Below are 24,205 nucleotides of genomic sequence, written 5' to 3'. Positions count from 1 at the left end.
CAGCTGGCCGCATATAGCCTTTCACCCCGTCTCTCTCCGTCTGCATCACCGCTCCGGCTCTCCTCTTCCCGGGGGGTAACGGTCTCTAACTGACATTATCCTTGTGCGCTGCTTGAAGTCCTCCCCCGCATGCGATCACACTTTTTACAGCACGAGGGGATTCTGGACTAGTCTCTCTATCCCCGCTCGTGCCAATTTACTCATATAATCCCCTAGTTCAATACCCATAGGGATATTTCGTCCTCCAGCATCCCCCATATATATTATATACTTAAAATAGTTACACTTTTATTACGATATGCATATTATAAACAATTCATATATTTACACCTAGCATACCAGGTATATCTATTCATAGGGTCCTTGCCTATTTGGAAATATCTTCTCTTCACCCCAGTGAGCATAGATAATAGGGTGTTACATATATTTACTTTATAGTAAAATATATAGGTGAGGAGAGCGGAAGGAGGAGGAAGGAGAGCGGAAGGAGGAGGAAGGGAGCAGCCATGGACTGCTGCTTCCCATTTGGCCTGTGCTGGCCATTTCGAAAGCGCAAGGTAAGTGTGCTGTCATTTTTATTTGTACTTTGGGCCTAATTCAGACCTGATCGTAGCTGCAAATTTGTTAACAGCTGGGCAAAACCATGTGCACTGCAGGGGGCGGTAGGGGAGAGAGAGTTAGATTTGGGTGGGTTATATTATTTCTGTGCAGGGTAAATACTGGCTGCTTTATTTTTACACTGCAATTTAGATTTCAGTTTGAACACACCCCACACTTCCACATGAGAAAAGATGATATTACTTTGATAAACGTAGTGTGGTTTAACAACAAACATACAGACATTTTGCTAATGAAATAGACTCCGTTCAAAACCATACACCAAATATGCCTAACCATATATTTGTATCTGTATACACCCAGTAATGATGTCATCAGAATCCGAAACAGACAGAGAGAGAGAACTTATTAGGGCAGTAGCCTACTACCAAAAAATGTTTGCATATAACTGAGCTTAATTATTTATTTCTAATTTATTATTTCATCTTCATTTAATTAAGGAGAGTCTCATTGAGAATGAGGTGCCCCCAGCACAAGAGATGCCCAGTGAGCTACCACAACCAGAGAGGCAGGAGCCCAAGCTGCCCTCGGAGAGGAATGAACCGCTAAACAAGCACCCCCTCCACCTCGGGAAAGGCAAGCACCTCCTGCACCCCGGGAGAGAAAAGCGCCTCCACCACCTCGGGCAAGACAGGGACCGAAATCTCGGCCACGGCAGGTGCCCCCACCACCTCGGGCACGTCAGCCACCTCCTCCACCCCGGGTGAGACAGGCACCTCCACCTCCCCGTGCTAGGCAGGCACCCCTGCCATAGAGGCATGTTCCAACACTCGCCTCCCTGGGCTAGGCATGCGCCTCAATAACACCAGAGGCATGCGCCTCAATACCACCAGAGGCATGCGCCTCAATACCATCTGAGGCATGCGCCCTCAAAACCATCAGGGGCATGCGCCCTCAATACCATCAGAGACATGCGCCTCAATACCATCAGAGGCATGCACCCTCACTACCATTAGAGGCATGCCCCTCAGTACCATCAGAGGCATTCGCTCTCAATACCATCAGAGGTATGCGCCGTCAATACCATCAGAGACATGCGCCCTCAATACCATCAGAGGTATGCACCCTCACCACCATCAAAGGCATGCGCCCTCACCACCATCAAAGGCATTCGCTCTCATCGCCATCAGAGATATACAGCCTCCCCACCACCATCAGAGAGGCACGCACCTTCACCTCCTTCAGAGAAGTGCTTGCAGACACAAAAAATTTTTTCAATAAAATACTTGTTCCATAATGATACTGCACTCTGTTTTTTTTCTCCCCCATTGAAGTGTCTATATGCAGAATGTATCTTTGGGAGCATCATTAAATGGGTCAGATAAGCATGTATTCATTATTTTCCAGCATGGGGACACACAGTTTTTTTATGGGAAATTAAGACGCATTTGAGGGGTGTTATAGGTAACCAGCCTTACAACCGATTGCCAGGACTGTGATCTTAGAAACAATTATATAGACCGCACGGTGTGCTTTCATATAATTATTCCTTTGTGTCTGGTTTTTATGTCAGACTTTACCATGCATCAGTAAGGTCCTACAAGTTGGGCTGCCACCCAAATACATTGGAAAACATTTTCATGCACATCTTAAGACATTAAAGTGATCAGCAAGACTTAATTTGCTGCCCTGAACAAAAAACATTTCCTATTTTATGGAAAATAAAATAAAAACAGCCTAAAAACTGCTTTGTGTGACTCATTTTACATTAAAAGATACGAGGTGTCGTGTTACTGTGATCCAAGTCATCCCAAATAATGCAGATGTCAGGGTACACACTGTTTAATTCACAGTCCTCTCACTGCACGTTTTACCCTGGTCACTAGGGGAAAAAATGCAGGTGCAAAGGGACTAATTCAGACACGATCGCAAATGGTTAGCATTACTGCCTAACAGCACTGAGGTCATGGGTTCGATTCCCACCATGGCCCCAACTGTGTGGAGTTTGTATATTCTCGGTGTGATTGGTGTGGCTGGTATGAATCTTGCCCTTGGATTAACTAAAATCCTTTCCTCGTACTGTCCGTCTCCTCTGGGCACAGTTTCTCTAACTGAGGTCTGGAGGAGGGGCATAGAGGGAGGAGCCAGTGCACACCCATACCTAAAGTCTTTCTTAAAGTGCCCATGTCTCCTGCGGAGCCCGTCTATCCCCATGGTCCTTACGGAGTCCCCAGCATCCTCTACGGACTACTAGAAAATGATTTACCGGTAGGTTTAAAATCTTATTTTTGCCAGTTATGACTGTAAATGATCTAATGTTTGCACTCTCTGCCTGCTTACTTACCATAAATGATTAAGGTCCTGATTCATGTTTATACAGCAAGTAAAACAAAAAAGAAAGCAACAAGGCAAACTCCATGTTGTATTGCAGGTTGGGCAGATGTAACATCTGCAGAGAGATTTAGATTTGGGTGGATTACATTGTTTCTGTGCAGGGCAAATACTAGTTGCTTTTGCATGTAGCCTACAAATGTTACACAGCTTTATTTTTACACTGCAATTTAGATTTTAGTTTGAACACACCCTACCCAAATCTAACTCTCTATGCACATGCAGAGGCGTAACTAGGGTTTTCGGAGCCCAGGGCAAGATGAAGAGTGGCGCCCCCCACCAAAAAAACAAACAAAAAACCCCAAAAGAAGTATGTGCGCGTGCCCATAAATGGGTGTAGCCATGCACCAGAAGGGGTGTGGCCACTGAAAATGGGGTGTGCCAACATGACTATCACCTACCCCCTGTGTCGCCTCTCAGCACACTATCACCTCCTACCCCTTGTTTCGTCTCTCAGCACACCTTCATTCAATTTTTGCACAGTACGCATGCAGAGTCCCCTTTTTACACAGTGCCAGATACACAATTGCCCCACAGTGCCAGATACACAGTGCCCCACAGTGTCAGATCCACAGTGACAGATACAGCGCCCCACAGTGCCAGATACAATGATCCACAGTGCCAGATACAAAGCCCCACAGTGCCAGATACAATGCCCCACAGTGCCAGTTACATGCCCCACAGTGCCAGTTACATGCCCCACAGTGCCAGATACATGCCCCATAGTGCCAGTTACATGCCCCACAGTGCCAGATACATTGCCCCACAGTGCCAGATACATTGCCCCACAGTGCCAGTTACAATGCCCCACAGTGCCAGTTACATGCCCCACAGTGCCATACATGCCCCACAGTGCCAGTTACATGCCCCACAGTGCCAGTTGCATGCCCCACAGTGCCAGTTACATTGCCCCACAGTGCCAGTTACATACCCCACAGTGCCAGATACATGCCCCACAGTGCCAGTTACATGCCCCACAGTGCCAGTTGCATGCCCCACAGTGCCAGTTACATTGCCCCACAGTGCCAGTAACATGCCCCACAGTGCCAGATACATGCCCCACAGTGCCAGTTACATGCCCCACAGTGCCAGATACATGCCCCTCAGTGCCAGATACATTGCCCCACAGTGCCAGATACATGCCCCACAGTACCAGATATAAGACCCCCCCCCCCCCCCCCAGTCACTCACCGCTTCCTGGCCTCTGCTATGTGATGGTAGGAGAACGCAGCGCCTCTCCTGCCCCTCAACGCTCCAGGTCTCCGGCGGCAGCTATGTGGTGCCGGTTAGTTAGCAATCAGAGCTCGCGGTCCGGCAGCCAATCAGGAGCCGGTCCACAAGCTCTGATTGGCTAACGCGGCAGGAGACCAGACACACGCAGCGCTGCTGGCAGCGCCGCGTGGCAGTGAGGACATTGAGGGGCAGGAGAGACGCTGTGCTCTCCTCTCCTCACATTGCAGTGTGATGGGGGCGAGTGGGGCATGATGCCCTGGCCGCCGGCTGCGCCCCCCTCTGCTGGGCCTGCTAAGGCGCCCAGGGCACGTGCCTCACTCGCCCTGCCCTAGTTACGCCTCTGTATATCCACTAAGCGTTGAAGCTTGCTATATTATATAGAAGTTACTAGAAGCTTGCTAAATTAAATAGGGGTCATTAGGAGCTCACTGTAATGTATAATAATCACTAGAAGCTTGCTATATTGTATAGAGGTCATTAGAAGCTCACTATATTGTATAGAGATCACTAACAGCTTGTGTATTGTATAGAGGCGACTAGAAACTCATGTATTGCATAGAGGTCACTAGAAGCTCACTGTATTGTATAGAGGTCACTAGAAGCTTGCTGTATTGTATGGAGGTTGCTAGAACTTGTATATTATATACAGGTCACAAGATGCTCACAACATTGTATGTAGGTTACTAGAGGTGTGCTGTAATGTATAGAAGCCACTAAGTCCTTTCTGTAGTGTATGGAGGAATCTTTCCATATTGTATAGCAGTCACTATAATGATTTCTAGATTGCATTGAAGTTGCTAGCGCACTTTGGGGGTCATTCCGACCCGTTCACTCGCTGCGTTTTCACGCAGCAGAGCGAACGGGTCCCTGCTGCGCATGCGCCGGCACCTTTGTGCGCCTGCACATGCAGGACGCCCGACGGCCGTGGCAGGACAGCGATCGCCTCTGCCGTGGCCGGACCGAACGGGGGCCGGGCCGCAACGCCTGCGTGACATCATACGCAGCTGCTGCGGGCCAGGGAGCGATGAGTAGCTCCCAGCCAGCTCGCTAAAGCTGCGCTGGCCGGGAGTTACTCCTGAAGTGCAAAGGCATCGCCGCTGTGTGATGCCTTTGCACTTCTGCGAGGGGGGCCGGACTGACATGCGGGGTGGGCTAGCCCCGTGCTGGGCGTCCCCCCGCATATCAGGAAAGTTGATCGTAGCTGTGCAAAATTTTGCACAGCTACGATCAACTCGGAATGACCCCCTTTGTACTGTATATTGTACGGATGGTGCTAGAATAATAATCTATACACTAAATAGTAGTCATATATGGATGGTAATTGCTTATTTGATTATACATTTTTGACATTACAATGTTTCATATATTTAATTTCTCTGCATGCTTATTTTACCATTGTGACTTGTTGGTAGAAGAGCTTGTGCCAAAAAAGTTACCAGCCCTGGTGACCCCATTAATATACAGAGTGAAGTTTTGCCAGCAAAAATAACTGTTTCTCCATCAAATTGCTTTTCACCCAATCAGTATATGTTCTTAAACTAAAACCCCCTTTTAATGAAAGATCAATGCTCGTGGACCACTGTTATGCTGATTACACGCTAGGATGACGGATCAGTAAGTTCATCCACACTTACCAATCGTCCGCCCAATGTGTTGTGCCTGATGCCACAGGTGGGCGGGCGTTTACATGTGCCCTCCCAGTTGTGATGTCAGTCACTGGCGGCCTCTGCAGCAAGTGTACATACACATAGCATGATGCGCCGATATATCAACTATCGGCTGGGCTACACAGCCAAGATATGTCGGTGAAGGACGTCGTCGGCACGTCCACGATATGCTGAATCACCCATTCAATTAAAATAAGATTTTACTTACCGATAAATCTATTTCTCGTAGTCCGTAGTGGATGCTGGGACTCCGTAAGGACCATGGGGAATAGCGGCTCCGCAGGAGACAGGGCACAAAATAAAAGCTTAAGGATCAGGTGGTGTGCACTGGCTCCTCCCCCTATGACCCTCCTCCAAGCCTCAGTTAGGATACCGTGCCCGGACGAGCGTACATAATAAGGAAGGATCTTGAATCCCGGGTAAGACTCATACCAGCCACACCAATCACACCGTACAACTCGTGATCTGAACCCAGTTAACAGTATGATAAATGCAAAGGAGCCTCTGAAAAGATGGCTCAAACAATAATAACCCGAATTTTTGTAACAATAACTATATACAAGTATTGCAGACAATCCGCACTAGGGATGGGCGCCCAGCATCCACTACGGACTACGAGAAATAGATTTATCGGTAAGTAAAATCTTATTTTCTCTGACGTCCTAGTGGATGCTGGGACTCCGTAAGGACCATGGGGATTATACCAAAGCTCCCAAACGGGCGGGAGAGTGCGGATGACTCTGCAGCACCGAATGAGAGAACTCCAGGTCCTCCTCAGCCAGGGTATCAAATTTGTAGAATTTAGCAAACGTGTTTGCCCCTGACCAAGTAGCTGCTCGGCAAAGTTGTAAAGCCGAGACCCCTCGGGCAGCCGCCCAAGATGAGCCCACTTTCCTTGTGGAATGGGCTTTTACTGATTTTGGCTGTGGCAATCCTGCCACGGAATGTGCAAGCTGAATTGTACTACAAATCCAACGAGCAATCGTCTGCTTTGAAGCAGGAGCACCCAGCTTGTTGGGTGCATACAGGATAAACAGCGAGTCAGTTTTCCTGACTCCAGCCGTCCTGGAAACATATATTTTCAGGGCCCTGACAACGTCTAGCAACTTGGAGTCCTCCAAGTCCCTAGTAGCCGCAGGCACCACAATAGGTTGGTTCATGTGAAATGCAGAAACCACCTTAGGTAGAAATTGAGGACGAGTCCTCAATTCCGCCCTGTCAGAATGAAAAATTAAGTAAGGGCTTTTATATGATAAAGCCGCCAATTCTGACACACGCCTGGCTGAAGCCAAGGCTAACAGCATCGACACCTTCCACGTGAGATATTTTAAGTCCACAGTGGAAAGTGGTTCAAACCAATGTGATTTTAGAAAACTCAATACAACATTGAGATCCCAAGGTGCCACTGGAGGCACAAAAGGAGGCTGTATGTGCAGCACCCCTTTCACAAATGTCTGAACTTCAGGTACTGAAGCCAGTTCTTTCTGGAAGAAAATCGACAAGGCCGAAATTTGAACCTTAATGGACCCTAATTTTAGGCCCATAGACAGTCCTGTTTGCAGGAAATGCAGGAAACGACCCAGTTGAAATTCCTCTGTAGGGGCCTTCTTGGCCTCACACCACGCAACATATTTACGCCAAATGCGGTGATAATGTTTTGCGGTTACTTCCTTCCTGGCTTTGACCAGAGTAGGGATGACTTCTTCTGGAATGCCCTTTTCCTTTAGGATCCGGCGTTCAACCGCCATGCCGTCAAACGCAGCCGCGGTAAGTCTTGGAACAGACAAGGCCCCTGCAGTAGCAGGTCCTTTCTTAGAGGTAGAGGCCACGGTTCGTCCGTGAGCATCTCTTGAAGTTCCGGGTACCAAGTCCTTCTTGGCCAATCCGGAACCACGAGTATAGTTCTTACTCCTCTCCTTCTTATGATTCTCAATACTTTTGGTATGAGAGGCAGAGGAGGGAACACATACACTGACTGGTACACCCACGGCGTTACCAGAGCGTCCACTGCTATTGCCTGAGGGTCCCTTGACCTGGCGCAATATCTGTCCAGTTTTTTGTTTAGACGTGACGCCATCATGTCCACCTTTGGTTTTTCCCAACGGTTTACAATCAGGTGGAAGACTTCCGGGTGAAGTCCCCACTCTCCCGGGTGAAGGTCGTGTCTGCTGAGGAAGTCTGCTTCCCAGTTGTCCACTCCCGGAATGAACACTGCTGACAGTGCTATCACATGATTTTCCGCCCAGCGAAGAATCCTTGCAGCTTCTGTCATTGCCCTCCTGCTTCTCGTGCCGCCCTGTCTGTTTACGTGGGCGACTGACGTGATGTTGTCCGATTGGATCAACACCGCCTGACCCTGAAGCAGAGGTTTTGCTTGACTTAAGGCATTGTAAATGGCCCTTAGTTCCAGAATGTTTATATGAAGAGATGTTTCCATGCTTGACCACAAGCCCTGGAAATTCCTTCCCTGTGTGACTGCTCCCCAGCCTCTCAGGCTGGCATCCGTGGTTACCAGGATCCAATCCTGAATGCCAAATCTGCGGCCCTCTAGTAGATGAGCACTCTGCAGCCACCACAGGAGAGACACCCTTGTCCTTGGCGACAGGGTTATCCGCTGATGCATCTGAAGATGCGATCCGGACCATTTGTCCAGTAGATCCCACTGAAACGTTCTTGCATGGAATCTTCCGAATGGAATCGCTTCGTAAGAAGCCACCATTTTTCCCAGGACCCTCGTGCACTGATGTACTGAGACCTGTCCTGGTTTTAGGAGGTTCCTGACTAGCTCGGATAACTCCCTGGCCTTCTCCTCCGGGAGAAACACCTTCTTCTGGACTGTGTCCAGAATCATTCCTAGGAACAGTAGACGTGTCGTTGGAATCAGCTGCGATTTTGGAATATTTAGAATCCACCCGTGCTGACGTAACACTACCTGAGATAGTGCCACTCCGACTTCTAACTGTTCCCTGGTTCTTGCCCTTATCAGGAGATCATCCAAGTAAGGGATAATTAAGATGCCTTTTCTTCGTAGAAGAATCATCATTTCGGCCATTACCTTGGTAAAGACCCGAGGTGCCGTGGACAATCCAAACGGCAGCGTCTGAAACTGATAATGACAGTTTTGTACTACAAACCTGAGGTACCCTTGGTGAGAAGGGTATATTGGGACGTGGAGATAAGCATCTTTGATGTCCAGAGACACCATATAGTCCCCTTCTTCCAGGTTCGCTATCACTGCTCTGAGTGACTCCATCTTGAATTTGAACCTTTTTATGTAAGTGTTCAAAGATTTCAGATTTAAGATTGGTCTCACCGAGCCGTCCGGCTTCGGTACCACAAACAGCGTGGAATAATACCCCTTTCCCTGTTGTAAGAGGGGTACCTTGATTATCACCTGCTGGGAATACAGCTTGTGAATGGCTTCCAAAACTGCCTCCCTGTCGGAGGGAGACTTTGGTAAAGCAGACTTCAGGAACCGATGAGGGGGAAACGCCTCGAATTCCAGTTTGTACCCCTGTGATACTACCTGTAGAATCCAGGGATCCACTTGCGAGTGAGCCCACTGCGCGTTGAAATTCTTGAGACGGGCCCCCACCATATCTGAGTCTGCTTGTAAAGCCCCAGCGTCATGCTGAAGACTTGGCAGAAGCAGAGGAGGGCTTCTGCTCCTGGGAAGCGGCTGCATGGTGCAGTCTTTTTCCCCTTCCTCTGCCCCGGGGCAGAAAAGAGTGGCCTTTTGCTCGCTTGTATTTATGGGAACGAAAGGACTGAGTTTGAAAAGACGGTGTCTTTTTCTGTTGATGTGAAGTGACCTGGGGTAAAAAGGTGGATTTTCCAGCCGTTGCCGTGGCCACCAGGTCCGATAGACCAGCCCCAAATAACTCCTCCCCTTTATACGGCAATACTTCCATGTGCCGTTTGGAATCTGCATCCCCTGACCACTGTCGCGTCCATAACGCTCTTCTGGCAGAGATGGACATAGCACTGACTCTTGATGCCAGGGTGCAAATATCCCTCTGTGCATCACGCATATATAGCAATGCATCCTTTAAATGCTCTATAGTTAACAAAATACTGTCCCTATCCAGGGTATCAATATTCTCAGTCAGGGAATCCGACCATGCGACTCCAGCACTACACATCCAGGCTGAGACGATTGCTGGTCGCAGTATAACACCAGTATGTGTGTATATACTCTTTAGGATATTTTCCAGTCTTCTATCAGCCGGTTCTTTGAGGGTGGCCGTATCAGGGGACGGTAACGCTACTTGTTTAGATAAACGTGTGAGCGCCTTATCTACCCTAGGGGGTGTTTCCCAGCGCGTCCTAACCTCTGGCGGGAAAGGATATAGTGCTAATAATTTATTAGAAATTAGCTGTTTTTTATCGGGGAAAACCCACGCTTTATCACACACCTCATTTATTTCATCTGACTCAGGAAAAACTATTGGTAGTTTTTTCACACCCCACATAATACCCTTCTTTGTGGTACTTGTAGTGTCAGAAAGGTTCAATGCCTCTTTCATTGCTGTGATCATGTAACGTGTGGCCCTGCTGGACATCACGTTTGTCTCGTCACCGTCGACACTAGACTCAGTATCTGTGTCTGGGTCTGTGTCGACCCACTGAGGTAACGGGCGTTTTAGGGCCCCTGACGGTGTCTGAGACGCCTGGACAGGCACTAATTGATTTGCCGGCTGTCTCATGTCGTCAACAGTTTTTTGCAAATTGCTGACATTATCACTTAATTGTTTAAATACAATCATCCAGTCAGGTGTCGACTCCCTAGGGGGTGACATCACTAACACAGGCAACTGCTCCGCTTCCACCTCATTTTCCTCCTCATACATGTCGACACACGCGTACCGACACACAGCACACACACCGGGAATGCTCTGATAGAGGACAGGACCCCACTTAGCCCTTTGGAGAGACAGAGGGAGAGTCTGCCAGCACACACCCAGCGCTATATATATATACAGGGATAACCTTATATAAGTGTTACTCCCTTATAGCTGCTGTTAATATATTTATTTGCTGCCAAACGTGCCCCCCCTTTTCTTTTTTACCCTGATTCTGAAGCAGGACTGCAGGGGAGAGTCAGGGAGCCGTCCTTCCAGCGGAGCTGTGAGGGAAAATGGCGCTTGTGTGCTGAGGAGATAGGCTCCGCCCCTTCACGACGTCCTTATCTCCCGCTTTTTCTGTGTAAAATGGCAGGGGTAAAATACATCCATATAGCCCAGGAGCTATATGTGATGTATTCTTTTTAGCCACCTAAGGTATATACAGTAATATTGCGTCTCAGGGCGCTCCCCCCCCAGCGCCCTGCACCCTCAGTGACCGGAGTGTGAAGTGTGCTGAGAGCAATGGCGCACAGCTGCGGTGCTGTGCGCTACCGTAGTCTGAAGACAGGATCGTCTTCTGCCGCCGATTTCAACGGACCTCTTCGTCTCTTCTGGCTCTGTAAGGGGGACGGCGGCGCGGCTCCGGTGACCCATCCAGGCTGAACCTGTGATCGTCCCTCTGGAGCTAATGTCCAGTAGCCTAAGAAACCCGATCCACTCTGCACTCAGGTGAGTCCGTTTCTTCTCCCCTTAGTCCCACGATGCAGTGAGCCTGTTGCCAGCAGGACTCACTGAAAATAAAAAATCCTAAACTAAACTTTTATTCTAAGCAGCTCAGGAGAGCCACCTAGATTGCACCCTTCTCGGCCGGGCACAAAAATCTAACTGAGGCTTGGAGGAGGGTCATAGGGGGAGGAGCCAGTGCACACCACCTGATCCTTAAGCTTTTATTTTGTGCCCTGTCTCCTGCGGAGCCGCTATTCCCCATGGTCCTTACGGAGTCCCAGCATCCACTAGGACGTCAGAGAAATGGGCATTATATCGGCCAGTGTGTACCTAGCTTTATTAGCCTACAGGTTAAGCATGGCTAGCCAGCCACTGGCATGAAATAAAATGCACAAGTATGTTTAGCACTGATGTAGCACTGATCCATCTAGCTTCATTCACCAGAAGACTGCAGCCCCTTTACCATTCTGCTACAACCCAAAGGTGTTCTACTGGTTTTAGATCTGGTGACTGTGGAGATCCCTGGTGTACACAGAACACATTTCATCTTCATGAACACACCTTGACATGACGTGTGCTTTGCAACAATGCACATTATCCTGCTGATAGTAATTAATAAAAGATGGACAGAAAGTGGCCATATAGGAATGCAGATGGTTAGCATCAGGAGCAACGTTGTGTGCATTTATAAATAGTCTGCGACATACCATTGTTATACCTATTTCACACTGCCACAAATATCCAGGTTTATTTCACGTGATTGCACAGCAAACCAGGATATAGTGCAGGTGAAAGCACCCTGTTGAAATTACCCAGCATTTAATCCCGGATAGCAAAAAGGGTTAAACACGGGTTTAACCCAACTCGTGGTGTAGTGTGACCGGGTAAGCCAGGTCGATGCGACACGGCATGCATTCACACCATAGGAAGAGCTGGCGCTTGGAGATGATCTCATCTCAAACCGTTGGCTCGGATAGCGTCGGCGGTAAAGTCACCACCATGGCAATAAGCTGGGTCAGGCAGCCAGTCTGAAAGGGGTCTCAGGCGGGTCGCATCCGGGATGGACCTGTGTACAAAATCCTGAATGCGACTCGGCATAGCGGTGTGCAAGGGGTATTACAGTACTGTTGCCTTCCTGTCCTGGCCATTCTCCTCTGACTGCTTGGCCATTCTCCTTGACAAGGGGCTTTTGGGCTTGTAAATCCTAGGAGATCAGAAGTTCCTGAGATACCCTACCTACCCCGTCTGCCACCAACAATCATTCCACGGGAAAAGTCTGTAGGCTTATTTATTTATTAAGTTTCTTATATAGCGCAGCATATTCCGTTGCACTTTACAATTAGAACAGTAATAGAACAAAACTGGGTAAAAACAGACAGACATAGAGGTAGGAAGGCCCTGCTCGCAAGCTTTAAATCTATAGGGAAATTGATACACAAGGATAGATGCTACCTATTGCATAATGGTCCACCAGATTGCTAGGTTCTTAATGGGTTGTATGATATGATCACCCTGCAATGTTGGCCAAGTGTCAGGAGGGTGTGAGAGTAAAGAAAGACAAAATCTGTGATGTTATGTATACTGTACAGAGAGGATATAATTAAATAGGGAAGCACTGAAGGTTATGTGGTGGGTCTGGAATTTGATAGGCTTGTCTGAAGAGGTGAGTTTTCAGGGAACGTTTAAAGGTTTGGAGACTAGAGGCGAGTCTTACTGTGCGTGGGAGGGCATTCCACAGAGTGGGTGAAGCCCGGATAAAGTCCTGTAATTTTGAGTGTTGTAAATACCAAATTGCTTTCTAACAAATATTTAAAATGCCCGCTCTAATATATATTGTAAACGCCTGCACCTCTTATTACCATGTGCCATGAATGTGCGCTATACATAGCAAAACACTGCATCCCATAAGAGAAAACAATACACCCACACATTATCTGAGTTCCAAAGCTCATTGATGTATATATATTTGTTATTAAAAGGATATGGATTCAATATATTACAATGTACAGTATACCTATAGTTACATGGTTACAACTCATACAGTAAGCAGTTAATACATACAGTTATATACAGTTACAGTTACGGGCCAGCAAATACATCACCATATCTTTCACATATAAAAGTCTCTCCATATCACTCTCTCCCTCTCTCTGTAAAATCATGCAGGAACTGGGCAGACAGCATCTCCATCATCGTCTGAGACAAAACAGCAACTTCCTCCTGAACCCGGAAGGACCTCCGGCTGCGTTGCTAGGGGGAGGAGGAGTTTACCTTCCGGATCCAGGCTGCCTGGAGGAAGGTATGCCGGGGGGAGGGGGGTCGGCATCTGCGGCGGGTTGCGGCGGCCGGCGATAAGAAGCCCATTGGCTTCTATAGAGTATCGCCATCCAGAGATGGCGATACCCTGGGCGGCAAAAAAAACGGTGGCCGGGTCTAGTACATTTGAAATTTCGGTAAAACCCCCGAAAACGGGGGTTTTACCGCATTTTTCCCTTAGTACATCCCGCCCTGTGTGCATACACAGATGCGGATATTAGCGAGGCCGCCGGTGGCCATCTCATAAGCATACTGTCACACAGTAACTGTGTACGGGATGGCAGCTGCATATGCATTGGTGTACATGCCTGACTCAGGCCCCATATGCAGTACATATTGCCAGAACAGGAAGACTCATACTGCAGAACTGGATTCATCTGCCACACTCACCTACTGGCTACAAATGTAGGGCATATTATCACCTCTGTGGTTTTATTGCTTGGGCATACACCATACAATTAGCTGGCAAATCATCTGCCAGATCTGGCTGGCTGGAATGTAAATCTGGTAATGGATGAGAGCAAATGACAATCGCCCATCTGCTCCCAGACACTGGGAAATGGACACAACCTGTCATTCAGACACATTGCTTCCATCACGGATTTAACTAATTTGGATGAACAACAGTTTTGATCCGAAGAGCCGCCCACTCTGCCCTTCTGAGAGCTCAGGGGGTGCCCTGGGAGACTGGAGCAGCATTGGCAGGCCCTTACCCAAACTTTATTCTGTTTCCTGGCAATGCCTGAACCACGTCACAGCATTCAGACATGTGACATTGGAACAAAATAAGCCCCTTTCATGGTGTGTGAATTAGGGCAGGTGGAAGGGACGCTATTCTGCCCCTGCTTACCCCTATACACAGTCCGAAACTTATTGTCATACACGTATTGGCCACTAAGGCTGCTGCTAATGTCTGTGCTATGACATCATAATGGTCCTATGAATGGAATGCCAGCACAGCACACTAGGGTTTATCTCGTCTCGTGGCAACCCCTAGAGCGGGAAGCATCTGTCAGTGCTCCTGGCATTTGTTAATTTTTACCTTTTGGTGATATTCTACAGCGACTACAAGTCATTTATATTTACTTTATAGTAAAATATATAGGTGAGGAGAGCGGAAGGAGGAGGAAGGAAAGCGGAAGGAGGAGGAAGGGAGCAGCCATGGACTGCTGCTTCCCATTTGGCCTGTGCTGGCCATTTCGAAAGCGCAAGGTAAGTGTGCTGTCATTTTAATTTGTACTTTGGCATACCTCCCAACTGTCCCGATTTTGGCGGGACAGTCCCGTTATTCACGGTCTGTCCCGCTGTCCCACCCGCGGGTCGCAGTGTCCCGCGGGTGGTGGGTCAGTTGGGAGATCCCTCCCTGTCACTCGCTGCTCTGTGGAGAGCAGCGGTGAATAGATGCTGTGCGCATGCGCACAGCGTCTATTCACGGCAGAGAGGGACAGGGGGCATGACCAGCAGCTCTCACAGCGCTGTTCATGCCCCCATAATGACGAAAATGGGAGCGTGGCCTGCGATCACGGTACTTGGCGCGAAGCCACGCCCCCTGTCATTAGGCCACACCCCTAAAAACGGCCACGCGCCTTCGTCGCGCGTCGCCGTCCCTCCACCGATGAGATCAAAGTTGGGAGGTATGACTTTGGGCCTAATTCAGACCTGATCATACCTGCAAATTTGTTAACAGCTGGGCAAAACCATGTGCACTGCAGGGGGGGGCAGATATATCATGTGCAGAGAGAGTTAGATTTGGGTGGGTTATATTATTTCTGTGCAGGGTAAATTCTGGCTGCTTTATTTTTACACTGCAATTTAGATTTCAGTTTGAACACACCCCACACTTCCACATGAGAAAAGATGATATTACTTTGATACACGTAGTGTGGTTTAACAACATACATACAGACATTTTGCTAATAAAATAGACTCCGTTCAAAACCATACACCAAATATGCCTAACCATATATTTGTATCTGTATACATCCAGTTATGATGTCATCAGAATCCGGAACAGACAGAGAGAGAGAACTTATTAGGGCAGTAGCCTACTACCAAAAAATGTTTGCATATAACTGAGCTTAATTATTTATTTCTAATTTATTATTTAATCTTCATTTAATTAAGGAGAGTCTCATTGAGAATGAGGTGCCCAGTGAGCTACCACAACTAGAGAGGCAGGAGCCCAAGCTGCCCTCGGAGAGGAATGAGCCGAAACAACAGGCAAGACCAGTGCCTCCCGCACCTCGTGCTAAACAAGCACCCCCTCCACCTCGGGAAAGGCAAGCACCTCCTGCACCCCGGGAGAGAAAAGCGCCTCCACCACCTCGGGCAAGACAGGGACCGAAATCTCGGCCACGGCAGGCGCCCCCACCACCTCGGGCACGTCAGCCACCTCCTCCACCCCGGGTGAGACAGGCACCTCCACCTCCCCGTGCTAGGCAGGCACCCCTGCCATAGAGGCATGTTCCAACACTCGCCTCCCTGGGCTAGGCATGCGCCTCAATAACACCAGAGGCATGCGCCTCAATACCACCAGAGGCATGCGCATCAATACCATCTGAGGCATGCGCCCTCAATACCATCAGAGGCATGCGCCCTCAATACCATCAGAGACATGCGCCTCAATACCATCAGAGGCATGCACCCTCACTACCATTAGAGGCATGCCCCTCAGTACCATCAAAGGCATTCGCTCTCATCACCATCAGAGATATACAGCCTCCCCACCACCATCAGAGAGGCACGCACCTTCACCTCCTTCAGAGAAGTGCTTGCAGACACAAAAAATGTTTTCAATAAAATACTTGTTCCATAATGATACTGCACTCTGTTTTTTTTCTCCCCCATTGAAGTGTCTATATGCAGAATGTATCTTTGGGAGCATCATTAAATGGGTCAGATAAGCATGTATTCATTATTTTCCAGCATGGGGACACACAGTTTTTATATGGGAAATTAAGACGCATTTGAGGGGTGTTATAGGTAACCAGCCTTATAACCGATTGCCAGGACTGTGATCTTAGAAACAATTATATAGACCGCACGGTGTGCTTTCATATAATTATTCCTTTGTGTCTGGTTTTATGTCAGACTTTACCATGCATCAGTAAGGTCCTACAAGTTGGGCTGCCACCCAAATACATTGGAAAACATTTTCATGCACATCTTAAGACATTAAAGTGATCAGCAAGACTTAATTTGCTGCCCTGAACAAAAAACATTTCCTATTTTATGGAAAATAAAATAAAAACAGCCTAAAAACTGCCTGGTGTGACTCATTTTACATTAAAAGATACGAGGTGTCATGTTACTGTGATCCAAGTCATCCCAAGTAATGCAGATGTCAGGGTACACACTGTTTAATATACAGTCCTCTCACTGCACGTTTTACCCTGGCCACTAGGGGAAAAAAATGCAGGTGCAAAGGGCCTAATTTAGACACGATCGCAAATTCATTCTCTAATACCACGTTCACACTGACAATTAGCGGGTTGCACCCGGGACTCGTGCACAAGTCCTTCCCGGGTGCAACCCGCTTGAGACCCCGTTCAGAGTGGCGGCCCGAAACGGCATATTGCCGTGTCGATGATGTCACCGGGTCACATGCGGGGGCGGCGCTTGGAGATCAGATGATCTACAAGCGCTGCCCGCTCCTATAGTGTGAATGGGTCCCGGATCGCACTTGCGCCTGACCCGGTATTGACAAGGGAATAACCCTTCTTTATTCCCGGGTTGAAATACCGGGTCAGACGACCCGGGAACTTGCCAGGACCCCCGTTCACACTGCAAATAAATCTGGATTACTGCGCGTTCACGTGCAATAACCCGGATTTTAAAGGCAGTGTGAACGTGGTATAATAGGCAAAACCATGTGCAGTGCCTGGGGGAAGGGGGGGGGGGGGGGGGGGCGCAGATATAACATGTGCAGGGAGCATTAGATTTGGATGGGGGGTGTTCAAACTGAAATCTAAATTGCAGTGTAAAAATAAAGCAGCCAGTATTTACCCTACACAGAAACAATAGAACCCACCCAAATATATCTCTCTCTGCACATGTTATATCTGCCACAGCTGCGGTGCACATGGTTTTGCCCATTAGAGAACAAATTAGCTGCTGCGATCAGGTCTGAATTAGGCCCAAAGCCTATACGTTCCTGTTCTGTATGAGGGCCAATAGGAACTCGTGGGGAAGAGGCATGACAAGATTGATTGCAGAAAAAGCCCATTCTATGATACCCTTCACACACACACACATATATATATATATATATATATATATATATAATCCTTCCTCGACACCTCCTGAGGAAGGACTATCCGGTCAGAAATGCATTGATGGTGAACTTGGACTCTCTGAGTGTGGACTTTGGGCAATTCCATCTGCCAGAACTTCCTTGACCCAACTCAGTCCGGGTGGGACCCATATCATTGAGTTTCATTGTATTATCTTTTTAAATTGGAATAAAATCTGTTTGGAATTTACCCTTGGTGGACTGTGGAATAAATTACCAGTGGATCCATAATCGCACTTGTGGTGGCTGTGATTTTATTCATCTACATATGATGTCCTACTGCATTCAGACGTGACGTCAAAGAAACCTTTTGGGGAATGTCTACAGCTGTTCATAGGTGAGTCTCTATTCAAAGGGGACCTGTCTTGATTCTGGGCGGATGTCTAATCATTTTTGAAGTTACAAAGAAACCTTTATGTGCACATATATTACTGTGTTCCGGTGAGTCAGGACATCGAGTTATCCCTTGTGTGATGCTAGAACCCTAGCTAATCATATACCGTATCTTCTTTTGTCTTTGGGGAGGTAAACTCAACCCAAAATTTTTAAGAGTAGCAAGCCTCAGGAAGATTTATTCACCTCATGTAAGAGACAGCGCTTGAAGGACCACTCTATTTTTTTTTTAATGATTAGATTGTCTGACTGCAATGGGTTCGAATCAGCGGGTGTAGTATGGTATGCCAGCGGCCAGGCTCCCGACGACCAGCATACCGACGCTGGGAGCCCTACCGCCGGCATACCGACAGCGTGGCGAGCGCAAATGAGCCCCTTGTGGGCTCGTTGCGCTCGCCATGCTGCGTGCACGGTGGTGCGCTACACGCGCCATGCTATTTATTCTCCCTCCAGGGGGGTCGTGGACCCCCACGAGGGAGAATATCTGTCGGTATGCCGGGTGTCGGGATTCTTTCAAAAAGGATTGGCTTCTCTCCCAGAAGTACAGACTTTTGTGAAGGGAGTGCTGCATATTCAGCCTCCTTTTATACCTCCGATGGCGCCTTGGGACCTTAACGTGGTGTTGAGTTTCCTTACGTCGCACTGGTTTGAACTAGAGATGTGCACTTGAAATTTTTCGGGTTTTGTGTTTTGGTTTTGGGTTCGGTTCCGCGGCCGTGTTTTGGGTTCGACCGCGTTTTGGCAAAACCTCACCGAATTTTTTTTGTCGGATTCGGGTGTGTTTTGGATTCGGGTGTTTTTTTCAAAAAACACTAAAAAACAGCTTAAATCATAGAATTTGGGGGTCATTTTGATCCCAAAGTATTATTAACCTCAAAAACCATAATTTCCACTCATTTTCAGTCTATTCTGAATACCTCACACCTCACAATATTATTTTTAGTCCTAAAATTTGCACCGAGGTCGCTGGATGACTAAGCTAAGCGACCCTAGTGGCCGACACAAACACCGGGCCCATCTAGGAGTGGCACTGCAGTGTCACGCAGGATGGCCCTTCCAAAAAACACTGCCCAAACAGCACATGACGCAAAGAAAAAAAGAGGCGCAATGAGGTAGCTGTGTGAGTAAGATAAGCGACCCTAGTGGCCGACACAAACACCGGGCCCATCTAGGAGTGGCACTGCAGTGTCACGCATGATGGCCCTTCCAAAAAACACTCCCCAAACAGCACATGACGCAAAGAAGAAAAAAAGAGGCGCAATGAGGTAGCTGTGTGAGTAAGATAAGCGACCCTAGTGGCCGACACAAACACCTGGCCCATCTAGGAGTGGCACTGCAGTGTCTCGCAGGATGGCCCTTCCAAAAAACACTCCCCAAACAGCACATGACGCAAAGAAGAAAAAAAGAGGCGCAATGAGGTAGCTGTGTGAGTAAGATAAGCGACCCTAGTGGCCGACACAAGCACCTGGCCCATCTAGGAGTGGCACTGCAGTGTCACGCAGGATGGCCCTTCCAAAAAACACTCCCCAAACAGCACATGACGCAAATAAAAATGAAAGAAAAAAGAGGTGCAAGATGGAATTGTCCTTGGGCCCTCCCACCCACCCTTATGTTGTATAAACAGGACATGCACACTTTAACCAACCCATCATTTCAGTGACAGGGTCTGCCACACGACTGTGACTGAAATGACGGGTTGGTTTGGACCCCCACCGAAAAAGAAGCAATTAATCTCTCCTTGCACAAACTGGCTCTACAGAGGCAAGATGTCCACCTCATCATCATCCTCCGATATATCACCGTGTACATCCCGCTCCTCACAGATTATCAATTCGTCCCCACTGGAATCCACCATCTCAGCTCCCTGTGTACTTTGTGGAGGCAATTGCTGCTGGTCAATGTCTCCACGGAGGAATTGATTATAATTCATTTTAATGAACATCATCTTCTCCACATTTTCTGGAAGTAACCTCGTACGCCGATTGCTGACAAGGTGAGCGGCGGCACTAAACACTCTTTCGGAGTACACACTTGTGGGAGGGCAACTTAGGTAGAATAAAGCCAGTTTGTGCAAGGGCCTCCAAATTGCCTCTTTTTCCTGCCAGTATAAGTACGGACTGTCTGACGTGCCTACTTGGATGCGGTCACTCATATAATCCTCCACCATTCTTTCAATGGTGAGAGAATCATATGCAGTGACAGTAGACGACATGTCCGTAATCGTTGTCAGGTCCTTCAGTCCGGACCAGATGTCAGCATCAGCAGTCGCTCCAGACTGCCCTGCATCACCGCCAGCGGGTGGGCTCGGAATTCTGAGCCTTTTCCTCGCACCCCCAGTTGCGGGAGAATGTGAAGGAGGAGATGTTGACAGGTCGCGTTCCGCTTGACTTGACAATTTTGTCACCAGCAGGTCTTTGAACCCCAGCAGACTTGTGTCTGCCGGAAAGAGAGATCCAAGGTAGGTTTTAAATCTAGGATCGAGCACGGTGGCCAAAATGTAGTGCTCTGATTTCAACAGATTGACCACCCGTGAATCCTTGTTAAGCGAATTAAGGGCTCCATCCACAAGTCCCACATGCCTAGCGGAATCGCTCCCTTTTAGCTCCTCCTTCAATGCCTCCAGCTTCTTCTGCAAAAGCCTGATGAGGGGAATGACCTGACTCAGGCTGGCAGTGTCTGAACTGACTTCACGTGTGGCAAGTTCAAAAGGTTGCAGAACCTTGCACAACGTTGAAATCATTCTCCACTGCGCTTGAGACAGGTACATTCCACCTCCTATATCGTGCTCAATTGTATAGGCTTGAATGGCCTTTTGCTGCTCCTCCAACCTCTGAAGCATATAGAGGGTTGAATTCCACCTCGTTACCACTTCTTGCTTCAGATGATGGCAGGGCAGGTTCAGGCGTTTTTGGTGGTGCTCCAGTCTTCTGTACGTGGTGGCCGAAAGTGTCCCGCAATTCTTCTGGCCACCGACAGCATCTCTTGCACGCCCCTGTCGTTTTTTAAAAAATTCTGCACCACCAAATTCAAGGTATGTGCAAAACATGGGACGTGCTGGAATTTGCCCATATTTAATGCACACACAATATTGCTGGCGTTGTCCGATGCCACAAATCCACAGGAGAGTCCAATTGGGGTAAGCCATTCCGCGATGATCTTCCTCAGTTGCCGTAAGAGGTTTTCAGCTGTGTGCGTATTCTGGAAACCGGTGATACAAAGCGTAGTCTGCCTAGGAAAGAGTTGGCGTTTGCGAGATGCTGCTACTGGTGCCGCCGCTGCTGTTCTTGCGGCGGGAGTCCATACATCTACCCAGTGGGCTGTCACAGTCATATAGTCCTGACCCTGCCCTGCTCCACTTGTCCACATGTCCGTGGTTAAGTGGACATTGGGTACAACTGCATTTTTTAGGACACTGGTGAGTCTTTTTCTGACGTCCGTGTACATTCTCGGTATCGCCTGCCTAGAGAAGTGGAACCTAGATGGTATTTGGTAACGGGGGCACACTACCTCAAGAAATTGTCTAGTTCCCTGTGAACTAACGGCGGATACCGGACGCACGTCTAACACCAACATAGTTGTCAAGGCCTCAGTTATCCGCTTTGCAACAGGATGACTGCTGTGATATTTCATCTTCCTCGCAAAGGACTGTTGGACAGTCAATTGCTTGGTGGAAGTAGTAAAAGTGGGCTTACAACTTCCCCTCTGGGATGACCATCGACTCCCAGCAGCAACAACAGCAGCGCCAGCAGCAGTAGGCGTTACACGCAAGGATGCATCGGAGGAATCCCAGGCAGGAGAGGACTCGTCAGAATTGCCAGTGACATGGCCTGCAGGACTATTGGCATTCCTGGGGAAGGAGGAAATTGACACTGAGGGAGTTGGTGGGGTGGTTTGCGTGAGCTTGGTTACAAGAGGAAGGGATTTACTGGTCAGTGGACTGCTTCCGCTGTCGCCCAAAGTTTTTGAACTTGTCACTGACTTATTATGAATGCGCTGCAGGTGACGTATAAGGGAGGATGCTCCAAGGTGGTTAACGTCCTTACCCCTACTTATTACAGCTTGACAAAGGCAACACACGGCTTGACAAATGTTGTCCGCATTTCTGGTGAAATACTTCTACACCGAAGAGCTGATTTTTTTGGTATTTTCACCAGGCATGTCAACGGCCCTATTCCTCCCACGGACAACAGGTGTCTCCCCGGGTGCCTGACTTAAACAAACCACCTCACCATCAGAATCCTCCTTGTCAATTTCCTCCCCAGCGCCAGCAACACCCATATCCTCCTCATCCTGGTGTACTTCAACACTGACATCTTCAATCTGACTATCAGGAACTGGACTGCGGGTGCTCCTTCCAGCACTTGCAGGGGGCGTGCAAATGGTGGAAGGCGCATGCTCTTCACGTCCAGTGTTGGGAAGGTCAGGCATCGCAACCGACACAATTGGACTCTCCTTGTGGATTTGGGATTTCGAAGAACGCACAGTTCTTTGCGGTGCTTTTGCCAGCTTGAGTCTTTTTATTTTTCTAGCGAGAAGCTGAGTGCTTCCATCCTCATGTGAAGCTGAACCACTAGCCATGAACATAGACCAGGGCCTCAGCCGTTCCTTGCCACTCCGTGTGGTAAATGGCATATTGGCAAGTTTACGCTTCTCCTCCGACAATTTTATTTTAGATTTTGGAGTCCTTTTTTTACTGATATTTGGTGTTTTGGATTTTACATGCTCTGTACTATGACATTGGGCATCGGCCTTGGCAGACGACGTTGCTGGCATTTCATCGTCTCGGCCATGACTAGTGGCAGCAGCTTCAGCACGAGGTGGAAGTGGATCTTGATCTTTCCCTAATTTTGGAACCTCAACATTTTTGTTCTCCATATTTTAATAGGCACAACTAAAAGGCACCTCAGGTAAACAATGGAGATGGATGGATACTAGTATACTTATGGATTAACGAGCGACTGCCGACACAGAGGTAGCTACAGCCGTGGACTACCGTACTGTGTCTGCTGCTAATATAGACTGGATGATAATGAGATGAAATTAATATATATATATATAATATCACTAGTACTGCAGCCGGACAGGTATATATATTTATTATGTAATGACTGATGACGGACCTGCTGGACACTGTCAGCTCAGCAGCACCGCAGACTGCTACAGTAAGCTACTATAGTAGTATGTATCAAGAAGAAAGAAAAAAAAAAAACCAAGGGTAGGTGGTATACAATTATGGATGGACCAGCGACTGCCGACACAGAGGTAGCTACAGCCCTTGACTACCGTACTGTGTCTGCTGCTAATATAGACTGGATGATAATGAGATGAAATTAATATATATATATATATAATATCACTAGTACTGCAGCCGGACAGGTATATATATTTATTATGTAATGACTGATGACGGACCTGCTGGACACTGTCAGCTCAGCAGCACCGCAGACTGCTACAGTAAGCTACTATAGTAGTATGTATCAAGAAGAAAGAAAAAAAAAAACCACGGGTAGGTGGTATACAATTATGGATGGACCAGCGACTGCCGACACAGAGGTAGCTACAGCCGTGGACTACCGTACTGTGTCTGCTGCTAATATAGACTGGATGATAATGAGATGAAATTAATATATATATATATATATAATATCACTAGTACTGCAGCCGGACAGGTATATATATTTATTATGTAATGACTGATGACGGACCTGCTGGACACTGTCAGCTCAGCAGCACCGCAGACTGCTACAGTAAGCTACTATAGTAGTATGTATCAAGAAGAAAGAAAA

General features: G+C 48.0%; 1 protein-coding gene and 1 long non-coding RNA gene across 2 annotated transcripts in view; one reads left to right on the top strand and one right to left on the bottom strand.

Moving 5' to 3' along the window:
• LOC134987019 (uncharacterized) overlaps positions 1 to 24,205 on the bottom strand; it is a 395,412-nt gene that overhangs the window by 305,883 nt on the left and 65,324 nt on the right. The gene's annotated exons all lie outside the window — the stretch shown is intronic.
• On the top strand, positions 14,726 to 16,511 carry LOC134986992 (proline-rich protein 2-like). The gene is made up of 2 exons (XM_063950466.1): positions 14,726 to 14,947; positions 15,860 to 16,511. Exons 1-2 carry the CDS (start codon positions 14,897 to 14,899, stop codon positions 16,190 to 16,192), a joined length of 384 nt encoding a protein of 127 aa, XP_063806536.1. The 5' UTR covers positions 14,726 to 14,896; the 3' UTR covers positions 16,193 to 16,511.

This window comes from Pseudophryne corroboree, chromosome 2, assembly GCF_028390025.1.
Source record: "Pseudophryne corroboree isolate aPseCor3 chromosome 2, aPseCor3.hap2, whole genome shotgun sequence".
Lineage (NCBI taxonomy): Eukaryota > Metazoa > Chordata > Amphibia > Anura > Myobatrachidae > Pseudophryne > Pseudophryne corroboree.
This window is presented reverse-complemented; position numbering and strand designations above follow the sequence as displayed.